General features: G+C 35.1%; 2 protein-coding genes across 3 annotated transcripts in view; one reads left to right on the top strand and one right to left on the bottom strand.

Annotated features, from left to right (window-relative positions):
* mapkap1 (MAPK associated protein 1) overlaps positions 1-17,371 on the bottom strand; it is a 61,152-nt gene that overhangs the window by 36,899 nt on the left and 6,882 nt on the right. The window contains exon 3 of the mRNA XM_015017900.1: positions 4,172-4,261. Within this exon, the coding sequence (XP_014873386.1) occupies positions 4,172-4,261 (90 nt within the window). The remainder of the gene's footprint in view (positions 1-4,171; positions 4,262-17,371) is intronic.
* Positions 11,748-14,573, top strand: LOC106936723 (cell wall protein DAN4-like). 2 transcript variants are annotated; one of them, XM_015017903.1, is made up of 8 exons: positions 11,748-11,776; positions 12,047-12,314; positions 12,431-12,495; positions 12,580-12,773; positions 12,865-13,148; positions 14,059-14,120; positions 14,198-14,346; positions 14,464-14,573. In XM_015017903.1, exons 2-8 carry the CDS (start codon positions 12,114-12,116, stop codon positions 14,550-14,552), a joined length of 1,044 nt encoding a protein of 347 aa, XP_014873389.1. In that variant the 5' UTR covers positions 11,748-11,776; positions 12,047-12,113; the 3' UTR covers positions 14,553-14,573. The 2 variants fall into 2 exon arrangements, with proteins under 2 accessions (XP_014873389.1, XP_014873388.1); XM_015017902.1 differs by lacking the exon at positions 11,748-11,776 and having other exon boundaries at positions 11,939-12,314.

The raw sequence follows: 17,371 nt of genomic DNA, 5'->3' as shown, positions 1-17,371 counted from the left end.
ATACAATACAGAGCAGATCCATACATGTTTGTTACTAATATGATTACTCACTGCTCCAGTTGCTGATGACTCATCTTCAGTTTTTAAGGAGTTCATGTAAAAATTTTATTCACATTTGTCAACAGGTTTTTCAAGTGTAAGACTGAGACTTGTGTAAACCATAAAACACACAGAAGAAAATTCTGTTATGTTTTTGAAGTGCGGAAGTAAAGGGGACCACCTGGAAACAGGGTTTCCCCCAGAAAACTTGCTAAGCCTGGTGGTCGGGGTGCCGAGGTGGTCCACTACGATTAAAAGATCTTAAGTTGACAGGTCAGGAAATGTAAAATATTACTGGGTAATTGTGAGACTGTGGAAGACATTGCCGACAATACTTAATCCCACAGCTATAGAGTCTTAAAAACAAATGAAAAAAACAAAACAAAAAAAAACAATTAAAATAAATATAAATTTATTTGAACTTCTGATAAATCCAAATTAAGTCATAAGTTAGTGGACATAAAAATACAATGTAATGCTTATCATATTTACAACTGGCACATGACAGAGGAAAGCAGCTGTTTATAGCCCCCCAGGTCTTAAGGGGCTCCATAAAAGCTAACATTTTAACACAGATATAGATATAGAAATTTAACATTTGTTTATTGAGAATATCAATGCTGTTAAATTTGATTCAATGGTTTGAGCATAGATAAATTAAAAGATTTTAAATTGTTTAACATTTAAATTTTAACATTTAAACTCCATGTAAAATGAGTTTTACATGGCGTAAAACTCATTTTACATGAGATGTATTTATTCTAAGACTTATTTTATTTGCCGATGATAGAAATATTTTACCTGCTGGCATAGGCGTAGGAACCGGGGGGGACGGGAGTGACGTTTTCCCTCCTCCCCCATCAATAACAATGAAATGAATCAGCAGCAAAATTAGTCTTTTTTTGCTGCTTAAAGTGTAATATCAGTGAGCAATGGCTACACAACACCTGATCATACTTGATTTTTATTAGATATTCAAGAGAATGGCAGTGCTAGAATAGTGTTGGTGTTGAAGAAAGGTGAAGACACTGAAGAAGCTCTGGTGAGGTATTCAATTAGTTTATTTAAATATGTATTAACCGGTTTTAATTTTTAAATAAACTAAACTATTTTATTGTGAAAAGAGCAGGTCAGAGAAGAAGTAGGAGAGCCAAGTGGAGTTTCAGGTTGTGAAGATACAAAAATTATATTAATTATAATAGAACCAGAAAGGACAACAGGTGAGGACTGATGTCAGGTTCATTTTTTTTTAACGTTTCAATATTTTTTAAAATTATTTATACACTATAAGGGTAATGGTTAGGAGACATGAAAAGGGCTTGAGAAGAGGCTTTAAATTAAATGAGTGAAATGGGCTACAAATGGGTTACGCAGTGAATAGAGTTGAGTTGCATAATATGTATGCATCTGAAAATCAGTTGTTAATATTCTCATTCTGTATGATTAAAACATACTTTTTATCTTTCGTTCACATTCTGATGCTGTACATTACTGTAGTGTCTGTTGTAAATACATGAATCCATGCAGGGACATCAGGATACAGAGAGTCGGAGTGAGGGAGAGACAGAAACACAGCTGTAGATATTTTAATGAAATGTTTGTGGCTGAAAATGACTGGAGAAAAAAAAACATTTAGGCTTTTTTTGCCTCAGTGTTTTTCAACCCTTTGAGAGCTGTGGCTCATGTTTGGCAAGTTACTGAATGCAGGGCCTGAAAGTGACACCGAGTTATCAGTGAAGAATTAAGGTCTGTTAGATGTGAAAAGTATCATTTTATTTATTTTGTAGGTCAAACTGTTGCACTGATGTAGAGAGTTGTTAAAGAAGAACAAAACTTGTCTTTTAGATTTTATTTTTGTTGGTTTTTAAACTGTGTTGAGTTTTAAACTGATGAGTCCTATTTTATGAGTTGTGTTTTACTTCGGTTTTAGAAAGAGGCAGAATCAGTTCAATTTCCAGTCAACTGATAGCAATTCATTTTTAACCAATAATCAAATGTATTTTGATCAATAAAATACATCAGAATCTGGTAGCTTGTGTGTGCTACCAGAGTATGCATCTTGCTAGTTGTGAGGTAAATGATAAAGTGAGTCTTCAGTCATTATGCATCAGCATAATGACTGAAGACTCACTGAAGCCATTTTGTTCAAGAGGAAATGGAAGATTATGTTGTTGTTGTTTTTTTGGCAGTTTGCCACTTTAAGATCATAAAACATATACACACATATGATATATAGTGTAGTTAATTTATTACCAGGTATAGCATAGTTACTTTGAAAAGTAACTTGATTACTCAATGAAAAATCCAACAGCTAGAAAATGTGCATTTCTCTTTTCTCTCTATTATTTAGGTTTGTGGCGTAACTCCCCAAGGAAAAAGAGAAAAGCAACAATAAATGTTTTTAATAACTAAAAACAACAAAGTAACACAGTGACTTGGATACACAACTTTAATCTGATTACTGGATTGTGAATAGTAACATGTTAGAATACTTGTTACTGAAGCAAGAGGTCAGATTAGAGTAATGCGTAACCAAGTAACATATTGATGACATCATTGTTTGACATTTCTGCTCAAGCAATTTATGGATCTGTCAGGTTTCCGATAAGTGTCCCCCCAAACGACAAACTTGTTCCTATGCCCTTGCTGGTGAGATTCTCACCAGCAGAATACTGGTGAGAATCTACAGAATTTACAACAACTTTTGGATACCATTACCTCATAATTCATTAAAATTAAAAGCTGACTTGATATGAATACGTTATCACTAAATTTGAGCAAGGCAAAATTCATGATATTCACTAACAACAAACAAAAGTGCCCAGATGTAAACATAGAAAGAGTGCATGAAACTAAATTCCTAGGGATAATAATAGGTAATAATAGAACTTTCTGAAAAACTCACATTAAATATGTCTGTAAAAAAGTATCAAGAAGTATTTCAATTATGGCCAAAGCTAAATATTATCTGAATAGTCACTCCACATCTTGTATTATTCAATGAGCCAGTCATATATACATTTTTGGTCAGAAGTGTGGGAGTATACATAGCCGTTGGAATAATGCACAATGATAGTTGTCTTACAAATGCAAATCCTTTATTTGTCAAGTCTAATTTATTAAATTTGTAGGGCATTATGAAATATTAGACTATACTATTTATGTATAAAATCTGTTATAATCTGTTACCTAAACATCTTCAGGAAATGTTTCATAAAAGGGAGTGTGGGTACAATTTAAGGGGAACAATGAATTTCAAAATATGTAGCATCCGAACATCTATGAAAAGATTTTGCGTCACTGCAACTGGTGTCAAACAATGGACCAAACTCAATATGGAACTAAAATAATGCCCAAGCATCAACTTGTTTAAAAATAAATACAAAACTATGTTACTTACATTGTACATGGAAGAAGGGGATTAACACAAATATGAGTTTTTCCTTTGTTTCTTCTGTGTTACCATTTCCACCATTGGTAGCTTATTGTTGTTATCTTACCATCATTATAAGTTTTTCTCTCTGTGTGTTTTTTATTTTATTTATTGTTTTATAAAAATTAAACACAGATTAAGAAGAATTGTTAGGTGTACCTTGGCAATGAGTTGGTAATTATCCTGATGCTGTATGTCCAGTTGTTGTTTACAGTTGTCATTATTACTATTATTATTAATTATAGATTTTCTTGTCTTGTTATGCGAGTTGGTTTGTAACCATTTTGTCTATGTAATATAATTTATTTGTTGGCTCTTTAGCCCAGTATATTGATCAGGCATATGACTATTATAATATGGTTTTAATTTCAAATTTTTGATAATCAGTAGTTTTTTAATAGTCAGTAGTAATATATTTAATTAAACTGAGATAAGGGGTAGGACTAAATAAGTTTTCATTTCTTCCTACTCCTTTTCAAACAGAAAAGTAGTGGTACACAAACTATTTTGTTCTTGGTTATGTATGCATGTTTCCTCTGTCCACTGATTGATTTTTTTCTTGTTTTTAAAAACCTGTCTGAAATAAATAAATCAAATCAAATTTAAACCAAAGACCTTCTTGTTGCAAGACAACAGTGCTAACACAGATTTGCTCAAATATTTTGATATTGGAAGCAGGAAAAATTGAAGGATTCATACCAGAATGAGAGCTTGTCCTTTCCTTCCACTGAACATTTTTACATTTGATTTGATTTTGTCGTTCTTTTCTGAGTCTTTCAAGTCTTTGTGCTGCAAAGAAAAACAAATGTTATATTTTGCATGCAAACATTTCCAAGCTGGTACAAATCTGTTGAATAAAATGACAGTCACACAGTCTACTGCATCATTTACATGAAAGCATCTTCAGTTTCTACTAAAGCCACATTATCCATCTATGTAATAACCATGAATTAAAATATCTAGTTTAAAACAACAAATTAAAGATGGTAATAATTGTTTTAACTTTAAGGAATAAAAATCCCAATACATATTTACATTGTATAAAATGGACACAGCGTACACATTCAAATGTGAAATATAGTGGAGAACAGCAATGTCTGGATTTGGGGCATATACACAAAAATATCAATTATGTCAAGAAAAAAAAACCCAAAACATAGGACTTATTGCCAAGGTATTGGTTTACCCCACTCATCTTACCAGCAGCACCAGGCTTTTCACAGCTTTCCTGTTGGAATCCTGATGAGACAGCCACCACAGGTCAGTATTTAAAACTAAGTGCAAAACCTGAGAGGATTGTAGAATACTACCCCATTCCCAGAACCCTGAGCTTCACACCACCAAACAGTTTACAACTATCAAGAGAGTCAAAAGGAAACATGATCTCTACCTTTGGACTCCCTCGTGGCAAAACCATATTCACCCTTTAAGGTCAAACTGCCTGAAAGTTGCTTGAGGCAGATTTAATTCTACCCCTTTAATCAGGGCTCACTAAATGCAGATTTCTGCATCACATCAAATCAGAGATGCACCGATCATTCAGGGAGGAACTAGGCCAGTTTATTCTGGTCAACTTTCACAGGTAGACCAGTTTGGTTCCGTCAAGACTCGGAACCCCTTCAGGACTCTGAAGTTTTACCTTCCATTGCCTTACACATGCTTTGAACTTTTTGTCCATTTTGTTACATTATGGATTCAACTTCAGTGCATTCCATTTGGATTCTACCTTAGAGTCCATCAATACATTGTACATGATTTCAAAGTCGAAAATAAAAAGTAAAAGTAAAACCTTATTGTGTTTAAGTTAACAAACCACTTATGTGTGCTTCTTCGTATCTATTGGCTCAGACCCAGTGAGACTGGATGGAAAGTATCAGTAAATATCAGTTTTTATCTCTTGACAGAGATTCTCAGTTGAATTTAGGTCTGGACTTTTAATGGCCACTCTATCAAATAAGAACATGCTGAGATCTAAACCATTTAATTACTTAGTTGTGCTAGTAACATAGGGAACACGTGATCCGGGTGTAGTAATTTTCAGTTCTACATGTAGACCAAAAGGTTGACGTTTGTCCAGAGCATCTTCCTTGGCTTGTAACACACTACAAACAGAACTTCTTATGGGCTTCTTTCAGAAATTACTTTGTTCTTGAGATTAATAGGTAAAGTTCAGATTTGTTGAGTGCAAGACTGGAAACCGATCTTCTCACCTGACCTTTGCAGCCAAAAGATATATACAGCATGGAATATATAGTTTGCTAACCTAATCCTGCTTTAAACTTCTCCACAACGTTCTCCCTGACCAGTCTACAGTGTTCCTTGGTCATGATGCTGGTTATTCTCCAACAAACCTCAGAGGCCAGAAACACTGAGATTAAATTACACAATAGCAAACTGTACTTCCTAATTAGGTGACTTCTGAAGAAAGAGTTTATATTTTGTGTGTAATTATCAGAATACAGCTGAATATTAATGCTGAATATTAATGCAAAACACTCAATGTTTTTCTTTTCAAGTTTGAATTTCTGCATTATTTTGATATAACAAATAATATCCCAGTAAAATATGTTTAAGTTCATAGTTTTAACATGACAAAACAAGTCATATTAAAAGTTCAAAGCATGTAAACATTATAAGAAACCGTGAATGTGTTGCATCACAGTCAATAACAAAATAGTCATTGGTGCGATTCCATTGTCTGCATGATCAAGACTCCAAATATGTACTTCCTACAGTCTGAAATTAAGTTTAAAATGAAAACGGGGTCCATTTGAAATAAAAATCTATTGGGTCGACCAGATTTGAACCATTCTGTCGGTGCATCTCTGCATCAAACACACCCATATCCCATCTTAAGCACAATAATGAATGATTTGAGGATTAGCTTAAATGGCAGATTTGGTATTCTGACAATCAAATAGAAAGTCTTACACTTCTCATCATGGTATCAAACAGGTTATATCGTAAATTCAATAACATTCAGGCAACACCTTCAAAATTTGCTGACTAAATCAATGAGACCATTTCCAGGTGTACTGTCTAAAGACACTTTAAAAGAAGGGAGTTACTAAGCAAAAACAGGGAAACCTGTAACATTTTACATTTTTGTGTATTAAATACTTAAGAAAAAATGAGACAAGACAAATATGCTTGTCTAGTTTGAGTGAGTATTCTTTCTCCATTTGTCAAGATGAAAGGTCTGGCAGGTAAAAAAATAAAACAGCATTCATAAGATGTCACAATTTAGAACCAATTCTTTCTCCACTTAAGCCAAGTCCACCAGATGCTGAGGCTATTCATATAGGAATAAGAAAGCGGAAGCAGTGTGTGAAAAGCTGGTTCCTCAGTGGTAAATTTATGCTGTAATCTATTCATACCCATGGCAGGTTTAGCTCATAAGTTAGCTTTAATTTTACAAACACATTTTGTCTGACTAGAAGCAGAACTCAACGCTTAAGAGGCAAAGAGGCTTTTCAGACTCTCAGACAAGTGTTTTCATTCATTACTCAATTGGTCATTTTTAAAATACAATTGTATAAAAAAAAAACAATTTTTCCAGATTGATACTCATTTAAGATATTTTGTAAGCCTGTTATTGAGAGAGCCACCTCTTCTGCCGTCATCTGTTGGGGAAGCAGCATCAGAACTGCTCAACCTGACAAAGACGGCTGGCTCTGTTCTGGGGACGACCATGGAACCTCTGGAGACGATGATGCAAAGGAGGATTCTTCATAAAATTAAGACAATTATGGACAACTCTAGACCCTGGATTTCCCTTTGGGATCACTAAAGTATTTTTGAATTTGAAACAAATTAGAATTTTGTTATAATTTGATAATTTTATCTAAGAAAGAAAAACTTCTCAGCTGAATGAAAGTATTTTCTAATATAAAGCTGCAGGTATGTGTATGAATATTTAGGACATCAATCTAAATGACAGACAGCCTCTTTTAAAAACACCAATTTGCAACTCTATAGCATTCTGCAAGACGGTCAATTCCAGAAGATGACGCATGAAAAATTACTAAGCAAGATTAAAAACAACAACAAAAAAAAAAAACAACAACTACTGAATAGAAGGGTCACTTTTTGTCTTGGAAAAAAAATGCTGCATGGGCTAATGATGTTCATAAGCTGATCATAAACAGACAGCTATTATTCTGGAGGAACAGTTTAAACAGACGAGCTGAAGGCGTTGCTCAGCTGGAACTGACAGCACCACTATGTCAACAGGACTTTCCATCAACAAACAGAATGTTGGTGGGGGATTGATGATGTGGGCTTGCTTTGCAGTCTTATGTATAAAAGTATTATAGAGTCAAATGTGATTCTGAATACAATAACAAATTTACAACAGAATGGCTGAGATATAAATTAAATTAAGTATTACAGTGTCTCAGAATCCAAATAACCTGGAGGAAATGCTGAGGCAAGACTTAACCCAAACTTTGACGTAAATGCTTTTGAACCATTTTTCTGAATGATCTGTTGAACCTTTCAAACACTGATTTGGCAATTTGGCCTTTTTTTGTTCAAGAAACTTGAAAGCAGTAGATATTTTCTAGAGTATTATGATGATATAATTTAAAATTAGATTCCCCTTTTAGCAGCAGTGCAACTTCAAAGGCTTCTGCTTGGATTCCTGAAGGAGACTGTTGCATTTTTAATACTTATTTACTTCTTAAAGCTGTTTAATAATCAAATAAACAAAGTCAGCACTAAACAAATATATGTTACATAAGTTACAATAATATATTTTACGATAAGCAAGTGATATACAAAATTATATTTGTAGACAAATTGTGTGATTATCTTTTTCTTTTCTTATCCACCTTATTCCTCGGAATATTATGGGTCTCACTTCCAGTGTTCTCTGGAAGTAGCAGTATTTCACTATAATTTGTAGGGTTGTTTTTTTTTTTTTTTTTTTTGCTAGTCTATTTTAAAAAAATAATAAAGTTTATGATCTGAGTCTTTATCATTATGTTTGGACAAGCAATATTTTTTTATAAAACAAATTTAAATATCTGGGTTTATTTAAGTCCATCAGAACCAGAACCTCAAGGTTCTTCACTGCTGAGTATTGCTGCAAATCAGCAAAGAAATGACCATAGCTGCTGCGCTCCAGACCGTAATATGGAGAATCTCCCCACTGGTCTAGAACCGAATCGAACCGCACATCAACTTGTCTTTTCTTATCAGAGACCAACTTGTCAGTGGAAAGCACTGCAAGATGCTTTTGCGGAGCTCGGGTAACTGTTACGCTGTTCATAGCTGTACTCTAATAAGGAGACGAAATTTAATTTGGGGCTGGAGCTAGTGTGTTTTGAATGTGCTCCCAAAAGAAAAAGGCAGTGTTTCTGTGATGAGCAGTAGTTCTCATCGTCAACAGATGCAAAAACAAAAAGAATTTGGCTAAAAAAATTAAAAAAAAAAATCTAAACTTGAAAAGAGAACCCAAAATGCTTCATGTGTGCTCAAGGGAGGAAATCCCATTTCATTATTGGGGTGGAGGGGGACAATAAACAATAAAATTTTATAAAGAGCAATTTGGGGGACGGCAAAGTAACAGTGAAATGTAATGCATTAAGCACTTTTTAATGTGGTTTAAAAAGTGCTTAATGTGTTTAAACTGCAAGACCAAAAATGACTAGTAAGTGGTAATGCTCAAGCATGTGTTTTTCTCAGTAAACAAACTGTTGAGACTCATAGAAGTCAAACTAAAATTGAAATGTATGAATTTGGCTCAGTTTCACAGATCCAACCTCTGCTACACCTTTACAAACATTTAAGGCTGAAAATGAAAAGTTTAATGAGTGAGTCCACTCAATAAAATTCCTCATAAATATTGATTTATTGCAGTGGTTCTCAATACAAGTTATGTATTATTTAAATTACAACTTATTAAGTGTGTGTGCTTGATTCATTGTGTGGACAAAAAGGCAACTGAAGAAAATCCACATCTGCGTCCAAAGCAACCAAGTCAATGAAGTAGCTAAATATGCTAGTGTGGGCTATTTGAGGCCGCTGTTCTGTTTATCTGTGCTACCCATAAATCCATCCTACCTTGTAGCAATGCACATGCGCACATCGATGCTACGTAACATACTGCTTACTCAGTAGATTTCTTATAAATATGTCCTACCTGTGGAAGTATCGTTTCTTGTGTTTTATTTAATCAAAGATTACAGTAAGCTTTATTTAATTTATTTTATACCTGGCTTTTATTAAGCTGCTGTATTACTTAATGTTTTTAGTTTACATGACAGGCAGCTTGCAAATATAGTGGCATTAGTTTGCCATCTGCAAAGTCGTTAGTACTGTAAATAAGTCATTGTTTGGTGGTTAATCAGGACAAGTTGTTTTGTGGGCAATTTTGTCCCTATATTTTAAACTATTTTACTTACACTCTTTTTTCTATTATTAAACTTTGCTAAATAGATGTTGGTAGCGATACTATGTGGGATTGAAGATGTGTTAATAGCTGTGTCCCATCATTTCAGGAACTCAGTGACCTACACAGTTCGGTGGACACATTGTGGCTGAGCTGTCATAAAGCGTAAAAAAATTAGTTGCGGTAATCTGTATTTGTCTGTGTTTAATTTAATTCCAATAAAAACGTGTTTCCCCTGTCTGATACAGTTTTATTCTTTATACCTTTGTATTTAAAATATTTTTTTAACAGGTAGGATATTCTAGTAAAAGGATTACTGCATACATCCATAGCTTTTCATTTCAAACAGGTAGGATATTCAGATGAAGGAAGTGATCTTGTGGTTTCGTCGTGTATATAAATTGTTCCAATGCTATGCTAAGCATAACTCCTAAGCTTTCACTCCAGTCCCGTCACTCAAATAATGTTATCCAATGTATTTAACATTAACACATGTTAATAACCCGCTATTGTTTGTAAACATGACAGTAGGAGTTTTGGACGCGTAGCACTGACAGACTTGCTATCTATCCATGTTACGGTAGGACAATCTGACGAGGTAGCAGTGATGGTCAGATCACCACTTCTTTAAGTCACCATCCCACCCCGCAATAGCTGCAGCAGTGATGTGCGGTCAGGGGATGATGGAAAAATAATATGTAATGATAAGATAATTTATATTGCTATTTTTACCCTGTGGTTTGTATGATAAAGTATTTATTTTTCATTTTGTTAAATCAATTTAATTTTTTTTTCTTAAAAATTGTTGAATTTTCGCAATTTCCCATTCAAATGCTCAGAAGCGTAGCTGATGACGCAGCAGCGAGCTGAGCCTCATCTTGGACTGCGCTACCTCTCACTAAGTGCGCTGGCTGCCATTCGATGAGACCATGTTCCTCCTGTCTGTATGTCGCCAGTAAGATGGTTACAAAACATTTAATATATGAAATTATTTTCCATAATTTAGCTTACGTATAGCCCTGTGACAGACTGGTAACATGTCCAGGGTGTACCCCACCTCTCGCCCGAAACGTTCGCTGGAGATAGGCACCAGCAACCCTCCCGCAAGGGACACTAGGGACAATAGTGTATGTATGTATGTATGTATGTATGGATGGATGGCTTATGTATATAATGTACAGTGTTTTTTGTCACCAATTGTGTGTGTATCGTGTTTTGTGTGCAGAGGAGCGATCAGAAACGGCAGAGAACAGACTCAGGGGGAGGCAGGCAGTTCTCTTGCCTCATGGCAGGGGGCGCTCATGATCCCAGACATTGTGACTCCACAACTGCAGAGTAAGACACAGTGAGCTAGCCATGGAGCTAGCCACACAGTAAATAAGTAAAGTACAGCGATATATTTGTTTTCTTCTCTCGTCCGACGTCAACATGAAAGACTACATTTCTACACTTAAACAGTTTTCTAAAGTGGATTTTCATTTGAACCAGGAGATAATAACTAAAGGAAGACCAACACTGGAGCTGAAAGTTTTGCTTCGAGACAGTTTGATGATTCTCAAACAGAGTAGAAAAGACATGCTGAGGATAGACTTGGCTTTGGATGAACGGATATTTTTGTGCAGAATNACAACAACCACAGCTGCCCCAACCACAACAACAGCGCCTCCAACCACAACCTCAGTCGCTCCAACCACAACAACAGCGGCTCCAACCACAACCACAACACCTCCGACCACAACCACATCTGCTCCAACTACAACGGCGGCTCCAACGACAACAACAGCTGGACCAACCACAACCACAACAGCGCCAACCACAACAGCAGCTCCAACTACAGCCACGGTTGCACCAACAACAACCACAGCAGCTCCAACCACAACAACAGCGGCTCCAACCACAACCAAGGCTGCACCAACCACAACCACAGTGGCTCCAACCACAACTACAACTACACCAACAACAACCACAGCAGCTCCAATAACTTTTATGACAGCAATAACCACAACAACAGCAGCTCCAACCGCAACCAAAGCTACTCCAACCACAACCACAGCTGTGCCAACTATAACCACAGTGGCTCCAACCACAGTCACAGATGCTCCAACCCCAACCACTTCTATTCCACCCACCACAACAACAGCTCCAACCAACACAACAGCTGTTCCAACCACAACAGCGGTTCCAACCACAACAGCAACTCCAACCACAACAACAGCAGCTCTATCCACAGCTCCTATACCAACCTTAATGCCATCTACTCCAAACCAAACCACAGTCTTTCCACCAGTCCCAGCTACTAACACAACTACGCTTATTACAACTACTACAACTGAATCTCCGGCTCTAATTTATCATGTTATAGTGGTTATTATTGAACAATTTGATGAAGATCTCAAAAATGAAAGTAGCCAAAAATTTATGGACCTTGCAAAAAGGATCACAGCAGTTGTAAGTACCATAGTAAAATGTATCATTATGGTCATATTATCTGACATTCAATTGGAATATTAAATTATTCAGTTATACAATATTCTTATCATGGTACTTAATCTTTTGTCCTACAGTTTGACATGATCTACAGGGAAGTTTTTGGACCCACCTTCGTCCCTAGTTATGTCATTGCATTTAGGTAAGATTAATTTTTCATTTATTTATTTAAAAAATGAATATATGTTTTCCTAAACATGTTTGTTTTTTTATATTTATATTGCAGAGTTTCTTTAGCATCCCAAATTCGAATGAATGTCACAGAAGCAGAAGTTGCGGTGGAGTTTAACAAAGCCACTCCACTTGTGAAACTCCCTAAGAACGAAGTAGTACAAAAAACGTTAGAAGATGCTATTGATAAAGCCTATAAGAACACTATCATGGATGTCCCATTTTCACCTGGCTCTGTCCAAGTAATACGTAAGTAAAATGTAGCATAACACTACACAGAAAGAGCAATGTAAGTTTTTATTTAAACATCACTGTCTTTTTTCTTTTCTTTTTCTGGCAGGCTCACCTTTGCCAACCACATTACCCACTACAAATTCTACAGTCACTACCATGGCTCCAAACTCAACTACAACTACTACAGCTAAACCAACAACCAAAACCACAACTACAACTACTGCAGTTAAACCAACAACCAAAACCACAACTACAACTACACCTCCAACTGTGGAGGCAACAATCACAAGGAAACTGACTTTCAGGTCTCGTGGCGAGACCTTCACCACTGATTTGCTGAACCCATCATCTGCCGCATTTAAAAGTCGAGCTGCACTTATAAAGTCATATGTAAGTCTTATTTCAGCTGATAGTAAAATATTTGGAAAAGAGCTTTAGCAAACAACACTTTCAAGTTGACATATGTTGCGAGACAGAACCATAAAGCTGTACAAGCATGTCTACATTATTTTGTATTGAAAAAATTAAAATTGAATGAAAGAAACCATTTTCTATACCACGGGGTCGGGATAGGGGGAGGTAGGGTTGTTAGAAAAATGTACACTTTACCCTGTATGGTGCAAATTTATTCCCCAATTTAGAATTAGAATATATTTTCCAGATCCTGAAGGGAAAGTTGTTTATTTGTTGACAAGCTACTCCCATCTAAAGTGTCAGATACTGAAAAATATACCCCTACATGATATAAAAATTAAAAATGCATGCATAAGTGTGAATTCTTTAAGATTATGAGCAATTCAAAAGAAACAAATAAAAAACAAATATGTATGCTTGTATGGAAATATTTGAATCTATAAATAAGTCCAGGCTAAATGTAACCTTAAAGTCACTCAGAATTTGGTGTTATATAGTCTGATGGCACATTTAAAATATCAAATTATGATTCAGATTGTTTAGTTATACAATTAACCTTTAACCAACTTCTGTAGAACCTTGTCAGTCAATTCTTTATTTAAATCAAGTGGGTTTAAGAATTACAGTTTATGCAGGGCAATAAATTGGTTAAAAAAATGTTTCTTCAGTTTGTGAATTCACATTTCCCTTTAGCAAAAGTTATAGTAATATGTAACATCAGTGAAATACCACATATACACGAAAGGTAATCCTTTATCATGATCCTTTGCATAAACTAACAACAGAAAAAATCATATTTGGTGTAATTTCAGAGTTTGGATGAATGATATATATAAAAATTACAACTTTAATTTACAGAACAATATTTTTCTTTGTCTTCCTGCAGCTTGAACCTCTCTTCCAGCGAGAGTTTCCTACATTACGAGACTTCATTGTAACTTCATTCAGGTATGATCTGCAGGCGATTTTAAACATTGTTAAATATAAATGTGGACAAATTAACTGATATTTTGTTTCATTTTTAGCAACGGATCCATTATCAACAACATGAACCTTAAATTCTCAGCAGCGTTTGCACCTAGCAACATTCAAATTGCAGAGGTTTTGCTGAAAGCAGCTTCGAATGTCACAACTTTCAACATCGACACTGGTTCTATTCTTGTGGATGACACAGGTAAGCTAAATTACATTCAAATAAAAATAAGTTAGCATTGCAATGATACAAAATCTGCAATATAGCAGAGAAGTTTCTTTTCAAATAAGGTCATGTGTTTGTTTTCCTCACTTGCAGCGGTATCGAGTGGAGTAAGCCACAACATCAGCCTCATCACTGCACTCAGCTTGGTCCTGTTGTCATGGCTTCTTTCAAACCAGCAATAACGACTCTGCTGGTTTCCAGAGGAAGATGTACTGGAAAATGTCAATTTTTACTGGTGTGATGAAGGACATTCTAAAACTTCCCTTATGACCCTTTAAACTTTAAAAACATTTATTGAAACTTGATACTGTGTAACGGTGATTGTGTTTATTTGAATTATCAGGCCATTCTAGTTTGTTTGTATCAGTTCTTTCTTATTTGTATATGCAAACTTAATTATTATGGTAAAGTAATATAATTTATGATCTTTGTACGGTAACATGAAGGTAATTAAGGATTATTTAGGTCAGAGACTGTTTAGGTAATCCTTAAGATTTCTCTCTCAATGAATATTGTAAGGCTGTCTGATCAATGTCCTGTATGATTGTCTATTTTCTTTTTCTTTTAGTTATATTTATCACACAAAAATATTCTGTATTCAGTATTCTGAAATTATTTTTGCTTTTTTTTTTTTTTCCTGTTTAGCGATCAGTATAATAAAGATAAATTATAAGATACAGCATTGGTCCCAGACTAAATTTATCACAGGGTTCAAGGTTGTTTTTTTTTTTTTTTTGATTGATTGTTTTTTTGTTTGTTTGTTTTTTTAATGGAAAAAATGAAAGAAAAAGAAAAATCTTCATTTTATATATTATATTATGTGAAGCTCCAGATTGCATAGCGCTGATCCGGGGGCGGCTTGGGATTGAAATTCAGCCTGGGGACTTGATTTGAAGATGTCTTTTATCTGTTTCTAAAACACAATCAACATTTAGCATGTACATATTTAATGACACAATTAAAATAACAAAAGTCTATTAAGTTACAGTCCCAGTTAAACAATGTTTAACTGAAGTCCTAAAAGGGGTGTGGGTTTTAATGTTTTTATCTTTTTTAATCTTTTTCAAAATCTTTCTCTTTTTCACTGTTTATTCAATGTCACATGTTTTTATTTTAATTATGTAAAGCACTTTGAAATGCCTTGCTGCTGAAATGTGCTATACAAATAAAATTTGATTGATTGATTGATTAAACAAGCAGATTATAAAAATTAAAGAAAATTTAATGGAACAAGTAAACAACCTCCAAAGCTATACAGACCTATTTCAATCTGGAGAGACTAAGACAGAGAAAGAAAGCGATTAAAAGGTTTATTAACAAACATTAAAGTCCTTTGGCGTTCAGGTCCCGGCCGAGGACGTCGAGCTGGAACTGCGATAAGCTTGATGGACATTCCTGATGCTGCATAGGAATGTAGTCCCCTATAAGTGAGGGCCGAAGCCCGGATAGGAGAGGTTACATTATGCAGGGTTTGCAGGGACCGAAGGAGACTGTAATACACTGAGGGCATCAGTGAGGAAGATGTTGACTAAGGTATAAGGAGTAGGATGGACAGGGGCCAACATGGGACGCCGCGAGGCGTTGGACGATAGGATGCCAGTGAATGTAGGCTAGCAGGGGACGCCGCGAGGCATTAAATAGTGGGATGCTGATAGATGAAAGCCAGCTGGAGTGATGAGGTGAGGCTATGAAATAATGTTTAGCAGGTGGAAGGTGGAAGGTGCCGGCTAGTAAGGTGAGTAGCACCTTAGTAGTCATCTTAGTAACCGGTGAGCAGTTTGTAGATATATCTGTCTGGTTTTTACTACATTTAAGGTTGCATACATACAGTCATGGAAGACATTTAAAACACAAAGTCTGCTGTATTTTTATTGCTCAAACACAACATGCACATTTTCTGAAGACACTCGGTTGCACATTACAGTTATAAATAACTCAATATTGTACAGCATTTTACCTTCGCTTGTTTCTTATCTTTGCATGAATCTACGTGCTTCGATTGTTTCTCATTTTGCTGTTGCATCTGAGTTTCCCCCATTGTGAGATAATAAAACATGTTATGTGACGTCCTGTTATTGTAAAATGGCTAGATATCAGTTCTCTAATCAAATTGTTATGAATTAGTAATTGTAGAATGAGCAATAAACCTGAAGAAAACGATAGTGGTATTTTATCCATGGCTGTATGCATGCATAGGTCTAAAACTTACAAGTAATTACATTTTGTCTTTAATTTACACTATTCCAGTTATTTATAATTCTGTATGGCTGGATGGTAAAAAAAAAAAGGAGGTTGCATGTATATATAAAGTAACATGTCTGTTTTAAATAATTCCTTATGTGTATGTAACTTCCACATTAGTAACTCTGTTATTTATCTACATTTATTTGCTATAAGCTATAACATCTAGAGATGTGCTGATCAGGTTTTTTCCTGCCGATACCGATCACCCATGAGGGCTGATCACCGATACCGATCAAATATTTTTATTTTATTTTATTTATTTATTTATTTTTACCATAAACAGTACCGGTTACATTATGTGGAAAAAGGAACCATGAATTCACCTTAATTTAGACAAAAACTTGTTTTTAATAACTTTTTTCAAGAAGAAAACTAAACAAAACAGGCATTGTGCAAATTGTACTGCTATTGATAACAATAGCAGTTACAGCACTTTAACAGACTGATAACATATGAAGGCTCTGAAGAGGCTAAATAATGCAAAGAGCCAAAATAAAACCTCTTACTATATTGCCAAAAAAAAACATTAATATATAAAACATTCAAAGGCAAATAGCATGGCGGCTAGCTGATTACTGCTAGTTCTGATTGGCTGTTTCTGACTGAGCGGAGTAATTATGCAGAACAGGGAGGAGACCGATTATTTTTTTTAGAGATTATCTGTCTCATGTTAGGACAGCGAAAGTTTTAAAACGTGTGTAAAATTAATTTTTTTAAGTTAGATGCTGCAGCTTTAAGCAGAGATTCGGTGTGAGAG

The sequence above is a fragment of the Poecilia latipinna genome, unplaced genomic scaffold (genome assembly GCF_001443285.1).
Source record: "Poecilia latipinna isolate Pla-1442-1.1 unplaced genomic scaffold, P_latipinna-1.0 Scaffold2206, whole genome shotgun sequence".
Taxonomy (NCBI): domain Eukaryota; kingdom Metazoa; phylum Chordata; class Actinopteri; order Cyprinodontiformes; family Poeciliidae; genus Poecilia; species Poecilia latipinna.
This window is presented reverse-complemented; position numbering and strand designations above follow the sequence as displayed.

Excerpts from the sequence above, each read along its gene's own strand:
- LOC106936723 (XM_015017903.1), top strand. The coding sequence starts at position 12,114 with ATGCCATCTACTCCAAACCAAACCACAGTCTTTCCACCAGTCCCAGCT. Across the intron at positions 12,315-12,430 it reads CAAAAAGGATCACAGCAGTT|TTTGACATGATCTACAGGGA; the intron begins GTAAGTACCATA and ends TTTGTCCTACAG. Across the intron at positions 12,496-12,579 it reads AGTTATGTCATTGCATTTAG|AGTTTCTTTAGCATCCCAAA; the intron begins GTAAGATTAATT and ends TTTATATTGCAG.